General features: G+C 47.0%; 1 protein-coding gene across 2 annotated transcripts in view; it reads right to left on the bottom strand.

Annotated features, from left to right (window-relative positions):
- Positions 1-11,300: 11,300 nt before the first annotated feature.
- The window catches only part of COL2A1 (collagen type II alpha 1 chain), a 30,643-nt gene continuing 27,015 nt past the window's right edge, over positions 11,301-14,928 (bottom strand). For both annotated transcript variants that reach the window (XM_072798186.1, XM_072798187.1), the window contains 8 exons: positions 14,842-14,895; positions 14,573-14,680; positions 14,263-14,316; positions 13,773-13,880; positions 13,077-13,365; positions 12,561-12,748; positions 12,124-12,366; positions 11,301-11,655 (listed from right to left, as the gene is read on the bottom strand). In XM_072798186.1, the coding sequence (XP_072654287.1) occupies positions 11,509-11,655; positions 12,124-12,366; positions 12,561-12,748; positions 13,077-13,365; positions 13,773-13,880; positions 14,263-14,316; positions 14,573-14,680; positions 14,842-14,895 (1,191 nt within the window). In that variant the 3' untranslated portion in view covers positions 11,301-11,508. The remainder of the gene's footprint in view (positions 11,656-12,123; positions 12,367-12,560; positions 12,749-13,076; positions 13,366-13,772; positions 13,881-14,262; positions 14,317-14,572; positions 14,681-14,841; positions 14,896-14,928) is intronic.

Below are 14,928 nucleotides of genomic sequence, written 5' to 3'. Positions count from 1 at the left end.
TCTGCGTCTCCTCTGATTGTCTGGGTGTCTTAGGAGCCACCTCCGGGGGACTCTAGAATAGTTGCCTGCTAAGTGGGTCAGCACAGGATTAGGAGGGAGGAAAAGGAGCCCTGACTGCACTGTCCCCGTGAGCTCCCATCATAGAAAAGCAGCCTCCGGCCACAGCAGCCCTGCTGCTCTCCATCTGTCCCTGGTGGTGGGAGGTTGCCCTCCTGCTCTTCTGAAACGGAGCACTCGGTACCCCTGGAGGTAGCTCGAGATAGCGCAGATGTCTGAGGAGTGAGAAGCTACTTTCCTAAGGAGGAATCCCTTCCCCCATCGATTGGCTGTAGTGCTGACTTAAGAGGACCTGGTTCGAGGCCGACCGTTCCTTGAAGTGTGACCACCACCCTCTTGGCGCCCAGAGAGTGGGCTCCAGCCCCGTGACGGCAGCGAATCTAGTTGAGTGGTGAGTTTTCAGGACTCGGCTGAGATGTTCTCCCTCACAGAGCAACAGATGGTGGCAGGGAGCCTAGCTCAGTTTTGCTTCCCATCCCCGGAGCGTGCCTCTCAGTATTCACTTAATGATTTCTGGACTCCCAAATCTTCCAGCCACGGTTTAATGTCACAACTGTTTGGCTGATGTTGACTACCATTGAGTAACCCAAAGCTGAGGGTGAGAAGCCGAGTTTCAGTGCTGCACCAGATCCTTCGGGGTGTTCGTGTGCGTGTTGGCGATGCCTGTTGGGTGTAGCGGCGCGGGGGCACGTTGCCATCTCAGGGCACTGTCCCAAACCAAAACGTGCCCTCAACACAGGAAGACATTCACAGTTACACGCTCTCTCTTTAGTCTTCCCTTTTGCAAATAGCCTCTAGCACATTTCTCATGTAATTTTGGAAAAGTCGTTCATCTTGGTACTTCAGTTTTGAGTCCCGTTTTATGGCCGTGTGCCTCAGCATTTCTACTACATATTAACCATAGAATTCAGCTATGATAGATGACAGCACCTCACAGTCTTTAAACACGTCTGACTGCAAAATGCTATGTGGCTTCCCAGGCCTGTTTATATCCTGACATCCCAAACTAGCCTTCGGGCTGTTCTGCGTGGTTGCTGTCAGCAGCACGAAAATAGGGCAAGTGGTTGGCTTGGGCGTCACTGCCGTCACTATTGTTTTTCTAGTGCGCTGAGGTTTGGAGAGAATATGTTTCTTCGAGATGCGCTTCACTATTGGTATCGCTGTAGTTTCTGGCTTGGCCTGTACTCTCAACTTTTTTGCTCTCAGGTTACTTCTATGTCACCTGGTGGAAATCTCCATTTGTTTGTTTACTTGTGCCAGAAAAATGTTAACTGAGCACCTGCTGTATGCCAAGGGTTGCATTTTGTCCAGAATCAGAGCTAGAAGTTTATCTGTCCCAAGCTTTTGATATTTGCCAGGCTCCATATAGGCCACAATTTGCCTCCCCCTCTATTCTGCAACCCCAGTTTCCTCAAAGCAGGATCTGCGAGATCTTTGGATCAGCTGTTCTAGGGACTCTGGCCTCAGGTGTGAACCAAACTATTTAAAAGGTTCCACCTATTCGGTGGGGCCCTGGCTGGTTCAGTTGGTAGACTGTGACTCTTGAACTCAGGTTTGTGAGTTCAAGCCTCACGATGGATGTAGAGCCTACTTTTAAAAAATAAATAAGTATGGGACGCCTGGGTGGCCCAGTGGTTGAGCGTCTGCCTTCAGCCCAGCGCGTGATCCCAGAGTCCCTGGATTGAGTCCCATGTCGGGCTCCCTGCATGGAGCCTGCTTCTCCCTCTGCCTATGTCTCTGCCTCTCTCTCTCTCTCTTTCTCTGTCTCTCATGAATAAATAAATAAGATCTTTTAAAAAATACTATAAAAGCTGTTTATAAAAGCTCTACATGAATCTGAAGGGCCGCAAGTACTTCCTCTGGGCCAAGCAGTACTTATTCTTTGCCTGTATAAGTAAGATTTTTGTTTTCAATGTAGTTAACACTGTTATATTAATTATAAGTATATAATTTTAGTGAATCAACACTTCTGTATGTTACTGAGTGCTCATCCTATATGCTCTTCCCCTGCTTCACCTGTTGCCCCCATTCCCCACCCACTTCCCCTCTGGCGAGCATCAGTTTGGTCTCTGTAGTTCTCTGTTTCTTGGTTTCTCTCTTTTGCTTTGCTTGTTTTATTTCTTCAGTTCCACGTATGAATGAAGTCATATGGCATTTGTCTCTCTGGCTTATTTCACTTAACGTCATTCTAGCTCCATCCGTGTTATTGTAAATGGTAAGATTCCATTCTTTTCTATGGCTGAGTAATATTCCACTATGTACATATACCACATGTTCTTTATCCATCCATCCATCAGTGTACACTTGGGCTGCTTCAATAATTTGGCTTTTGTAAATAACCCTGCAATAAATGTGGGGGTGCCTGTATCCCTTTAATTTAGTGTTCTCATATTTTGGGGGTGAGTACCCATTCATGCGATTATTGGATTATATGTTAGTTCCATTTTTTATTTTTTTAAAGATTTTATTTATTCATGAGAGAGAAAGAGAGAGGCAGAGACATCGGCAGAGGGAGAAGCAGGGTCCATGCAGGGAGCCCGAAGTGGGACTCGATCCCAGGACTCGAGGATCACGCTCTGGATTGATGGTGGCTCTAAACCACTGAGCCACCCGAGCAGCCCCCATTTCTGATTTTTTTTTAAATTTTTTATTTATTTATGATAGTCACACACACAGAGAGAGAGAGGCAGAGACACAGGCAGAGGGAGAAGCAGGCTCCATGCACCAGGAGCCCGACGTGGGATTCGATCCCGGGTCTCCAGGATCGTGCCCTGGGCCAGAGGCAGGCGCTAAACCGCTGCGCCACCCAGGGATCCCCCATTTCTGATTTTTGAGGAACCCTTATACTGTCTTACACCATGGCTGTAACAGTTTACATTCCCACCAATAGTGCAAGAGGGTTCCTTTTTTCTCCACGTCCTTGCCAACACTTCCTGTTCCTTGTGTTTTTTATTTTAGCCATTCTGACAGGTGTGAGGTGATACCTCATTGTAGCTTTGATTTGCATTTCCCTGATGATGAGTGATGTTGAGCTTTTTATCATGTGTCTGTTGGCCATCTGTATGTCTTCTTTGGGAAAATGTTCATGTCTTCTGCCCATTTTTTAATTGGATTATCTGTTCTTTGGATGTTGAGTTGTATTAGTTACTTATATATTTTGGACACTTGTCCTTTATCAGATATGTCATTTGCAGGTATCTTCTCCCATTCCCTAGGCTGCCTTTTGGTTTGTTTGAATGTCTCCTTAGCGATGCAGAAGCTTTTTATTTTGATGCAGTCCCAGTAGCTTCCTTTTGCCTTTGTTTGCCTTGCCTCTGGAGACCTATCTAGAGAAATGTTGCTACGGCCAATGTCAGAGAAATTACTACCTATGCTGTCTTCCAGGATTATTATGGTTTCAGGTCTCACATTTAGGTCTTTAATCTATTTTGAGTTTATTTCTGTGTATGGTGTAAGAAAGTGGTCCAGTTTCAATTCTTTTGCATGTAGCTGACCAGTCTTCCCAACACCATTTGTGAAGAGACTGTCTTTTTCCCATCGGATATTCCTTCCTCCTTTGTCAAAGATTAATTGACCACATAATTGTGGGTTTATTTCTGGGTTTTCTGTCCTGTTGATCTTTGTGTCTGCTTTTGTGCCAATGCCATACTGGTTTCATTACTACGAGCTTTATGTTATGAGTTGAAGTCTGAAATTGTGATACCTCTAGCTTTGCTTTTCTTTGTCAAAATTGCTTTGGCTATGTGGGATCTTTTGTGGTTCTGTATCCATTTTAGGATTGTTTGTTCTAGTTCTGTGAAGAATGCTGTTGTTATTTTAATGGAGGTTGCATTGAATCTGTAGATTGCTTTGGGTAGTACAGACATTTTAATGATATGCTTCCAATCTATGAGCATGGAATGTTTTTCCATCTCTTTGTGTCATCTTCAGTTTCTTTTGTCAGTGCTTTAGAGTTTTCACAGGATAGCTCTTTCATCTCTTTGGTTAAGTTTATTGCTAGATTTGTGTGTGTGTGTGTGTGTGTGTGTGCAATTGTAAATAGGATTGTTTTCTTAATTTTTAGTGTATAGAAATGCAATGGGAGGTGCCTGTGTGGCTCAGTCAGGTAAGTGTCTGCCTTCAGCTCAGGTCATGATCTGAGGGTCCTGAGATCAAGTCCCACATGGGGCTCCCTGCTCAGCGGGGAGTCTGCTCCTCCCTGTCCTTCTGCCCCTTAACCTGGCTTGTTCTCTCTCTCTCTCTCTCTCTCTCTCAAATAAGATCTTTTTTAAAAAAAATAAATGCAATGGATTTCTACACATTGATTTTGTATCCTATGATTTTCCTGAATTCATTTTCCAGTGTCTATATATAGGTTTGGTATCAGGGTAATACTAGCCTCAAAGAATGAATTTGGAAGATTTACTTCCTCTTCTAATTTTTGGAATAGTTTGAGAATAGGCATTAACTCTTCTTTAATTGTTTGGTAAAATTCACCCATGATGTTGTCTGGTCCTGGACTTTTGTTTGTTGAGAGTTTTTTGATGACTGGTTCAATTCATTGCTAGCAATTGGTCTGTTCAAATTTTTTATTTCTTTCTACTTCAGTTTTTGGAGGTTATATGTCTAAGAATTTATCCATTTCTTTATGTTGTCCAATTTTTTTGGCATATAGGTTTTCATAATCTGTTAAAATTGTATTTCTGTGGTGTTGGTCATTTCTTCTCTTTGATTAGTGATTTTGTTTATTTAGGTTGTTTCTCTCTCTCTCTCTCTCTCTCTCTCTCTCTCTCGTCTAACTAGAGGTTTATCAATTTTGTTGATCATGTCAAAGAACCAGGTCCTGGATTCACTGATAATGTTCTGTTGTTTTTTTAGTTTCTATATCATTTATTTCTACTCTAATCTTTATTATTTCCTTCCTTTTGCTGGTTTAGATTTTTTTTGTTCTTTAGTGCCTGTAGGTGTAAGGTTAGGTTGTTTATTTGATATTTTTCTTGCTTCTTGAAGTAGGCCTGTATTGCTATATACTTCCCTCTTAGAACAGCTTTTGCTGCGTCCCAGAGATTTTCGACCATTGTGTTTTGATTGCCTCCATGTATTTTTTATTTCCTTTTTGACTTCTTGACCTGTTCACTGTTTAGTAGCATATTATTTAACCTCCATGTATTTATGTTCTTTCCAGATATTTTTCTTGTGACTGATTTCTAGTTTCATAGCGTTGTGGTTGGAAAAGATTCATAGTATGACTTTGATCCTGAATTTGTTGAGGCTGTTTTGTAAAAGAATACGTATTCTGCTATTTCAGGATGATATGTTCTGAGTATATCTGTTAGACCTATCTGGTCCACTGTGTCATTCAAAGTTGTTTCCTTGTTGATACTCTTATTTGAATGGTCCATTCATGTAACTGAGTTGTTAAAGTCCTCTACTACCATTGTATTACTCTTTATTACTTCCTTTATGTTTGTTAATAGCTACTTTGTGTATTTGGGTGCTCCTGTGTTAGGTGCATAAATATTTACAATTGTTAGATCTTCTTGTTGAATTGTTCCCTTTATGATTATGTAGTGTCTTTCTTTGTCTCTTGTGACAGTCTGTTCATAAGTCTGTTTCGTCTGATACAAGTATTGCTTCTCTGGTTTTCTTTTCACTTCCATTTGAATAATAATTCTTTTCCATCCCTCCACTTTCGATCTGCATATGTCTTGAGGTTTGAACTGAGTCTCTTGTTGGCAGCATATAGATGGGTCTTGCTTTTTTATCCATTCCATCACTCTGTGTCTTTTGTTTGGAGCATTTAGTCCATTTACAATCAACATAATTATTGATAGGTATGTACTTATTGCCATTTTCTTACTTGTTTTATATTTGTTTTTGTACTTCTCTGTTCCTTTCTTCTCTTGCTTTCTTCTCTCACAGTTTGCTGGCTTTCTTTAGTGATATACTTGGATTCCTTTCTCTTTATTCTTTGCATTATCAGTGGGTTTTTTTAATTTGTGGTTACCATTATGTTTGTCTGTAATCTCTTAGGCATGTAGGGGTCTATATTAAGTTGATGGTCACTTAAGTTTGAACCCATTCTTTACTCCTCTCCCCCCACCCTACATTTTAGGTTTATGGTGTCATACTTTATTTCCTTTTGTTTTGTGAATCGCTTGACTGATTTTTACAGATATACCTATTTTTACTGCTTTTGTGCTTCCTACTTTTTCTTATTCCTACTTATCTTTATTTTCCACTCAAAGAGTTCCCTTTAATACTTCTTGTATGGCTGGCTTAGTGGTCATGAACTCCTTTAACTTTTAGGTTCGGGTTTTTTTTTTAAGATTTTTTTTTTTTTTTTTTTGGATTGAGAGAAGGGGTTGAGAGGGAGAAGAGAGAGAGAATCTCAAGCAGACTTCCTGCTGAGCTCAGCCAAGTGTTGGGCTCAATATCATAACCCTGAGGTCATGACCTGAGCCTAAACCAAGAGTCAGATGCTCAACCGACTGAGCCACCCAGGTACCCCTAACTTTTGGTTTTTTGAGAAAATCTTTCTCCTTTGAATCTAAATGATAGCCTTGCTGTATAGAATATTCTTAGCTGCAGGAATTTTTCTTCCAGTACTTTGGCCTACAAAGGTGCTGCCAGAAAGTACCCTAATAGCCTTATGGGGTTTCTAGGTTTCCCTTTTATATAACTTTTCTCCTGCTGCATTTAAAATTCTTTATTACTTTTTGCCATTTTAATTACTGGGTGTCTTGGTGTGGACCTTCTTGGGTTGATTTTTGGGGGGGCTCTCTTTGCCTCTTGGATCTAGATTTCTTTTTTTTTTTTTAAGATTTTATTTATTTATTCATGAGAGACATAGAGACAGCGAGAGAGAGAGAGAGGCAGGCAGAGACACAGGCAGAAGGAGAAGCAGGCTCCATGCAGGGAGCCCGACATGGGACCCAATCCCAGGTCTCCAGAATCACACCCTGGGCTGAAGGCAAGTGCTAAACCTCTGAGCCACCCAGGCTGCCCCAAGATTTGTTTCCTTCCCCCAGATTCAGAATGTTTTCAGCTATTATTTTTTCGAATTTTCTGCACCTTTCCTCTCTCTTCTCCTTCTAAGATACCTATAATGTGAATGTTGTTATGCTTGATGGAGTCACTGATTTCCCTAAGTCTGTCTCCACCCCCTCTCATTTTTTTTTCTCTCTCTCTCCTATTCAGTTCTATTGATTTCTAGTGTTCTGTCCTTCAGGTTGCTGATCCATCCTTCTGCTTCTAGTCTACTATTTATTCCATGTAGTGTATTTTTTAATTTCAGTTATTGAGTTCTTCATTTCTGATTGGTTCTTTATGTTTTCTGTCTCTTTGTTAAGGGTCTCACTGAGATCCTCCACTCTTCTCAGTACAGTGAGTATCTTTATGACCATTACTTTAAATTACTTAGTCATACTACTTATCTTCATTTTGTTTAGCCCTCTTTCTGTGATTTTGTCCTGATCTTTCACTTGGGACATATCCTTTTGTCTCCTCATTTTGTCTAACTCTCTGTGTCTATTTCTCTGTATTAGGAAAGTCAACTATGTCTCGCTCTTGAAAGTAGTGGTCTTATGAAGGAGAGGTCCCGGAGTGCCCTGCAGTGTAATGTCCTCTGTTCACCAAGACCTGGTCCTTCAAGGGTGTCTCCTATGTGTTCTGCATGAGCCCTGCTGTTGTGGCTGAACCGTGTTTGCCTTCAGTCCAGTCATCTGCAATGGCTCTCTTTGCCTATTGGGGGCAAGGTTTGGCCCCTGTGTTAGTAGGCCAGTCTGGGCTGCCTTTGGGCTTGAGTTGTCAGTCTAAATGTTTGCCAGAGATATAGTAGCACCAAACTGCAGGGTGCTTTCCTTGTGTTATCCCCTGAGAGCTTTCATTGGTGAGTGGGGTCAGCAATCACATCAGCTGCCTGCCCCTAGCCCACTGTTAGGGCCATAGTTGGACTAGTGTGTATGGTTATCTTCACCTTTCCCCAGGGCATTAGTCACTTTGGAGTGGTGCTGGCCCCTGTTTGCACACTGCCACGCTTGTGGCACCACTTTGGGTAGGCTCTGGCCAAAGGCATATTGGAGGGGACAGGTCCACAGGACAGCATGGGAGCAGGGCTTGTGGCCAGTAAATCTTGTACCCTTCCACTGTGGGGGAGGATATGCAGCTGCCTAAAACTCTGGCCAAAGCCAGCCAGGTTGGAGGGGGCATGTCTTCAGGAGAACCTAGCTTGCCATTGTTGGCAAGCTAGGTGGGGGGGTGTTGATGTCACACTGGTTCCCTCAGGTGTCCTTGTGTCTAGGCTGAGACAGGGGAGGGTTATGCTGCCTGCCAGCTCCTTTGTTCCTGGACAAGTCTCCCAAAGATCCCTGCTCCTCCAGCACATGCTCTGAGATTAGCAAACAAATCTCCCTCCCATATACCCTAGGTGTCTTTCAAACTATTTCTTCTATGCTATATCTCAGCAGGGGTGTTTGTTTTGCTGTTTCTTTAAAGACAGGGACTCTGTTCCCTGTCACCCTCCCAGCTCTCCCAGAGCTGAGCCTACTTATTTTTAAAGTTCCAGGTATTCAGCCCCTGCTGATTGATTGTAAGAACTACAAAGTTTTGCCCAGTGGTTTTCAAAGCCAAGTGTTACGGGACTTTGTTTTCCATATGCAAGCTCCATGCCTGGGATTTCTGGTGTGAAGGTTTGTTCTCTCCCCCTCCTTCACACCCTTGGTGTCCCTCCCTCCCATGGACAGTTCTCTAAGTCTGTTTAGCTCTGGATCACATCTTGGCCCTTTCTACTGTTTCTGATGTGGCCTCTTCTCTACATTTAGCTATGGTATTTTCAACTATTTCTGTCATTTTCTGGGTTGTTAACAGTGATATGGGTAATTCTGGAGGTATCTGTGGGACAGGGTGAGCTTAGGATCCTCTTACTCTGCAATTTTCCCCAGAAGTAACTATAAATAAGATTCTTTACCACCTTGACAGCACTCTTGAGATTCTGTGTTCCTTCACATGGTTAGAAGGGGAACCAATTTCAGGAGTTGTGATTAACTTAGGAACTAAGTGACTTGAGGAAGTCTGAGCTCCAGTTCCTAGTGAAAGCCCTTTAATGCTATGTTTTTATGGATATAAGCGATCTCATTTTAGTAATCCAGGTCTATCCATTCAATCCTACTGGGGTCAGGAGAGGCTATCCTTACCAGACAGACATTTTTGCCTTTCCTGGGGCACCAGGGATCACAGGAATTAGTAACAAACGTGGTTATTCTCACAGGACGCCTGGGTGGCTCAGCGGTTAAGCATCCGCCTTGGCTCAGGGTGTGATCCCGGGTCTAGGAATTGAGTCACGCATCGGGTTCCTGCAGGGAGCCTGCTTCTCCCTCTGCCTATGTCTCTGCCTCTCTCTCTCTTTCTCTGTCTCTCATGAATAAATAAATAAAATCTTAAAAAAAAAAAAAAAAAAGGTTATTCTCACCTTTCCCTCTAGGCTAAGTTGGGACAAGAGAACACTGGTAGGGAGCATAGCATTGGCAGCCAAGGATGTATATTTTGATTTGACCACAGTTGAAGCAGATGCAGGCTTTCTGTTCCACTGCTTCCCTTCCCTTCCCTTCCCTTGAGCTCTTCTTTCTGGCTTACTTGTTGATGACCAATGCAACAGTTGCTCTTATTTCTAGGTTTTAGTAGGTGCTGAGGAGGTGGGTGGGCTTTGAGGGATCATCTTGATATCCTGGTATAAATGGGACTTCTCTTATAAAAGTCTGAGCTGATGGTCACAATCCTCTGTGCTGCCTTAGTAAGAACCGGGAGCTGTGACACCACTGTGGGAAGCAAAGTGGGCTAGGAAGCAGTGTAAGTTCATTGAATGTAGCTACAGGGTGGAGCTAGACTCCACCACTCACCTCCACCTTAGTCTCGGTAGAAGTTTTCAAAAGCATCCGTATACCCCACTGCTCTCTCCTTGCTGGCATTAGGTCTCTCAGTAGATGGAAGAGTTATTTTAAATTATCAGATAGCTTTTCTAGTTAGGTATTTTCACTTATGTTTTCATTTTACTCTTAGTTTGTCACAAACTAGCCCTGATAAGTTACACTTTATTCAACAAAGTTGACACTGTAAGCTGGATTTTAATACAAGTCCAACAAAAATATCTTAGGTATTTTAATTTTTGTTGTTTAATAGAAAAACTATCTACCTTCATCATCTGGAGGAAGGAAGAGGCAGGGATAGGAGAAAGGGATGGCTCCCTGGTTTATCAGCAGTGTCAGGTATCTTTTGAAATTTATTTTACAAAATACTAGTGTTGTTGATTTGGATTGTCTTCATGTCTCCTGCTCACATCACACATCACACATCACACCCACCATACCCTCTGGTAGGGAAGGTGACAGTTTCCTCAGTGTGCCACTCATGAGTCACTGGAAAGCAAGGGACCCCTGCTGATAGGGAGACATGGGAGGCTATCCGCTCATAACCCTGGTGTTGAGAGGAAGTCCGTGGAAGCTTTGAGTTCAGGCCTAGGAAGTGGAGAAGGGAAGGCCAGAGCAGGGGGCAGGAAAATGGAATGAGGGATACAGGCAAGCATGTAACACCTCCACCTCTCCATGACATAAGTCACAGATAAGTAGATCACCCAGATTGGCCCGTCATGTGCACTTATCACAGGCCCCTGAGGACGTGCTTCCCCTCCCCTCCTCCCCACCCCCTGCCATCCAGCAAGATGGGGCCCACACAGAGTCCTACGCCCGTATGCCCTGGAGTTGAGTTTTGTGTGTGCTCCAGAACAACGCAATTCCTATAGTTTCTGCCTCCCTTCCCAAATCTTGGCCTCTGGTCCCAGTTCACTCCTGGGTTCCATGCAGTGCAAAGGTTACAAAAAGAGGCAAGTCTGTGTTCATGTGAGGTCACAGGCAATATGACTCTAGTGCCCTCCCCTCCTGGTTGAAAAGTCAACAGATTAAGGCCTTAGGATGGCCATTTGGTCCTGCCTACAGACTCAAAGACTGAGGGCAAATAAAGAACAAAGCACAGGTCAATATGTACTTTCCAATAATTTTTTTGTTTTTAATATCAATTGATGTTTTAAAAAATACAGAGGTGTTTGACACAGAATAGCACCATTGTGTAGGACACACGCAGTTCCTGCGCCCGGCACCTGAAGGGAGATCTTCTTGCCTGGGCTGGGGACAGTCACTCAGGGGGCGTTTGACTCACACCAGTTAGTTTCCTGCCTCTGCCTCGACCCAAAGGTCTTACAGGAAGACAATAAATAAATAGAACACCGAGATTTTATTTTGCAGTCTGCCCAGTTCAGGTCTCTTAGAAAGAGGGGAGAAAAGTCCACACTGTGAGCGGGTGGGATGAATGGACATCAGGTCAGGTCAGCCATTCAGTGCAGAGCCCTAGAGTGACTGGGACTGGAAAGTACTTGGGTCCTCTGGATTGGCAATGGATTGTGTTGTTTGTGGGTTCGGGTTTTTACAAGAAGCAGACAGGCCCGATGTCCACACCAAATTCCTGCTCGGGCCCTCCTATGTCCATGGGCGCAATGTCAATGATGGGGAGGCGCGAGGTCTTCTGTGACCGGTACTCGATCATAGTCTTGCCCCACTTACCGGTGTGTTTCTAGGGGAGAAAGAGAGGAGAAACTGTCCAGTGCCAGCTGCCAAGGACCCCAAAACTGAGCAGCATAGAGCACAAAGTACAAAACATGCTCAGGGGCTCCCTCGACCTCTCCTTGGCTTCCCAGAGCCATCTCCACCTCAACTCCTGTCCTTAGAGCAAGGCCCCCTCCACACTGCCCTTCCCTCCTTGCTCCGTCCACTATAGTGAGAGCCTCTCTTTGCTCCACCCTGTGGGCCGAGCCAAACTCATGATGTGAGTACTCCAACAAGAGTAACTGGATGTGCCGGGTAGGGCTTACTCCCCTTATTTGCCTTGAGCCAGGGGAGTGAAGAAGACGGAACAGCACCCTGCCCTCTCCCGTCACTCTGCATGTCTTCTCTACCCAACCCCTCACACTCACACCCCTGAGGATCCCATCACTTTAGGATGTGGGCCACCCTTCTGGAAGCTCCAGCCAGCTTGACTCACCGTGCAGCCATCCTTCAGAACAGTATATGTGAACCTGCTGTTGCCCTCAGCCCGGATCTCCACATCATTGGAGCCCTGGATGAGCAGGGCCTTCTTGAGGTTGCCGGCTGCTTCGTCCAGGTAGGCAATGCTGTTCTTGCAGTGGTAGGTGATATTCTGAGAGCCCTCGGTGGACAGCAGGCGGAGGAAGGTCATCTGGACGTTGGCAGTGTTGGGAGCCAGGTTGTCATCACCGTAGCTGAACTGTTAGGGCAGACAGCAGTGATGTGAGGCCCAGGAGCAGCATCCAGAGGAATCCCAGTTAAAAATACTATCCCTCCTGTTTCCTTCCTCTTAAGCCCCCAAAAAGACTGGCAAGAGTGTGGGTGAGGTGCCATCAGCTTGGAGAGAGAAAGATTTTGAGGCGCCATCCCTGGTTAGAGCAGCCAGGTACTCACGTGGAAGCCACCATTGATGGTTTCTCCAAACCAGATATGTTTCTTGTCCTTGCTCTTGCTGCTCCACCAGTTCTTCTTGGGAACGCTCGCTGGGTTGGGGTAGACGCACGTCTCGCCAGTCTCCATGTTGCAGAAAACCTTCATGGCATCCAAGGTGCAGCCCTGGTTGGGGTCAATCCAGTAGTCTCCTGCAGGGGGAGGAGGCAATACCCCATTGGGGTTCAGAGAGGCAGGCACTCCCAAGAGGGCCGGGCCTGCCTGGGAGAGACAGAAGGGCTTATGGGGACCCACAGGAGAGGCACGGATTGTGAGGGCCAGTGGAGCCCAAGGGCGGGGGGAGAAGCAGGGACCCAGGAGCAAGGAGACCCTCTTGCAGGTGCAAGCCACCCATGAGAACCTTTCAGGCCGGCTCTGCCTGGTGCTAAGAGATGCCGCCTCCCTTTTTCTGAAGGCGCCGTGCCCAGTGGGCTGACGTCCTGCTCTACTGGGGCCAGGGGACCTGCCCTGCAGGCTCACCGCTCTTCCATTCAGGGTGGCAGAGTTTCAGGTCCCGGCAGGTACGAGCGGGGTTCTTGCGGGAGCCCTCGGGGCTGCGGATGCTCTCAATCTGGTTGTTGAGGGACTTGAGTGTGGCGTCCACCTCGGCATCATGCTGTCTCAGGTCGCCGGCCGCCTGGTCAGCCCGCATGTACTGCAGGGGGTCGGGGCCCTTCTCTCTCTGGCCCAGGCCAGCAAAGGCAGACATGTCGATGCCAGGGCCAGGGGGACCTGGAGGGCCAGGGGGTCCGGGGTTTCCGGGAGGACCCTGCAGCAGGAAAGCAGGAAACACAGCAGTCAGCCAGGAATTGTGGGGACACGCCCCTCCTGTGTACCTCTCCACCTGCTAGAAGATGCTAGGGTATCGTCTTCCAGTCCCCTGGGTGGGGGAGGGGTGCGGCAGGCCAAGGCCAAGAAAATCCTAGCCCTTCCCCTACTTCTTCATCAGCCCCTCTCTTCTGTGTCCCAATACCAATATGGACCCTGTATTATTTTTTTTTTAATTTTTTTTTTTCAATATGGGCCCTTTAAATGTCCCGGGAAGACCCAGGATAAAGGATGCTATCATCGTTGGCCGCAGGCTGATGCCCTGAAAAAGGCCCTTGGCACAAGAGAGCTCGAGCCACGGGATGCTGGGGACAGCCCGGACAGCGGGGATGGAGTCAGCACACTCACAGCAGGGCCAGTTTCGCCTGAACGTCCACGGGGACCAGGAGGTCCGATGGGGCCAGGGATTCCGTTAGCACCATCTTTGCCAGAGGGACCGACGGGACCAGGAGGACCCTGCAGGCCAGGAGAGAAGAGCCATCACCAAGGGGGCCGTGGGGAGTGGCTGGTCACGTAGCCGTCCTGCTGTGAGGCCCTGCAGCTGCACACGTCTCAGTCACAGAGGCCAGGCTGGCGGCTGCTTGGCCAAGGACCGCAGGGTGGTTTCACGGCTCTGCTGCCATCCTAAGCTCCTCCTTGTCAGACCCTACTCCCAGGGGGCCCGGCTGACAGCCGGGAGCTGTTGTCATGTTCATCCAGCCTGTGGACTCAGGAGCTTTTCTGGCCCTGGTCACCCTGAGCCAGTCCCCTCCCTGAGCCCAAGGCTTCCCTCCCCCTCAGAACGCCTGGCCAGTGCCCGGTCCACCCCATGAGGAAGGACTCCCTCCATCTCACTTACTCTAGGGCCAGAAGGACCAGCAGGGCCAGAAGCACCTTGATCTCCAGAAGGACCCTGTGCAAAAGGAAGAGGCAAAGGTCAGAGGTCAGCCCCGACAGGGCCCCATCTTCCAGGGTGGGAGGCCTTCTTGACTGTACATATGACACATGTCCTACCCCTGTTCCCTTTCCACTGGCTCCTCCCTCCAACCCTGAGGAAGTCCTGGCAATTTCTGAGGATGAGCCCAAGTTGACTTAGCAGCATGGGACACTCAGGGGGGCTCTGAGCAGTGGGAGGCACTGGGGAGCCATGCATAGACAGCAACACTCACAGGAGGGCCGGGCAGTCCCTGCAGACCAGTGAAGCCACGGTGTCCCTTCAGTCCCCTCTCGCCAGCCTCTCCAGCTTCTCCTTTGTCACCTCGGGGACCTTGAGGGCCCTGGGAACAAGAGAGACGCAGGTTGGGTTGGGTTGGCCAGGGCAGGAGCACTTTGCTGGCTTCCCCTCAGCCAAGGAGTCCCAGGAGCCACAGGGTCCCCACCGCCCTCCAGACCTGCCCCCCACCCTCAAGAAGCCAACAGAGGACAAGCAGATACTCACTGGGATTCCCCGGGCTCCAGCCGGTCCTGCAGGACCCATGGGACCTTGTGCACCCTGTGAGGGAGAGAGCGGGAACGGTGTCGGAGC

The sequence above is a fragment of the Canis lupus genome, chromosome 25 (assembly GCF_048164855.1).
Source record: "Canis lupus baileyi chromosome 25, mCanLup2.hap1, whole genome shotgun sequence".
In the NCBI taxonomy this organism is placed as follows: Eukaryota; Metazoa; Chordata; class Mammalia; order Carnivora; family Canidae; genus Canis; species Canis lupus.
This window is presented reverse-complemented; position numbering and strand designations above follow the sequence as displayed.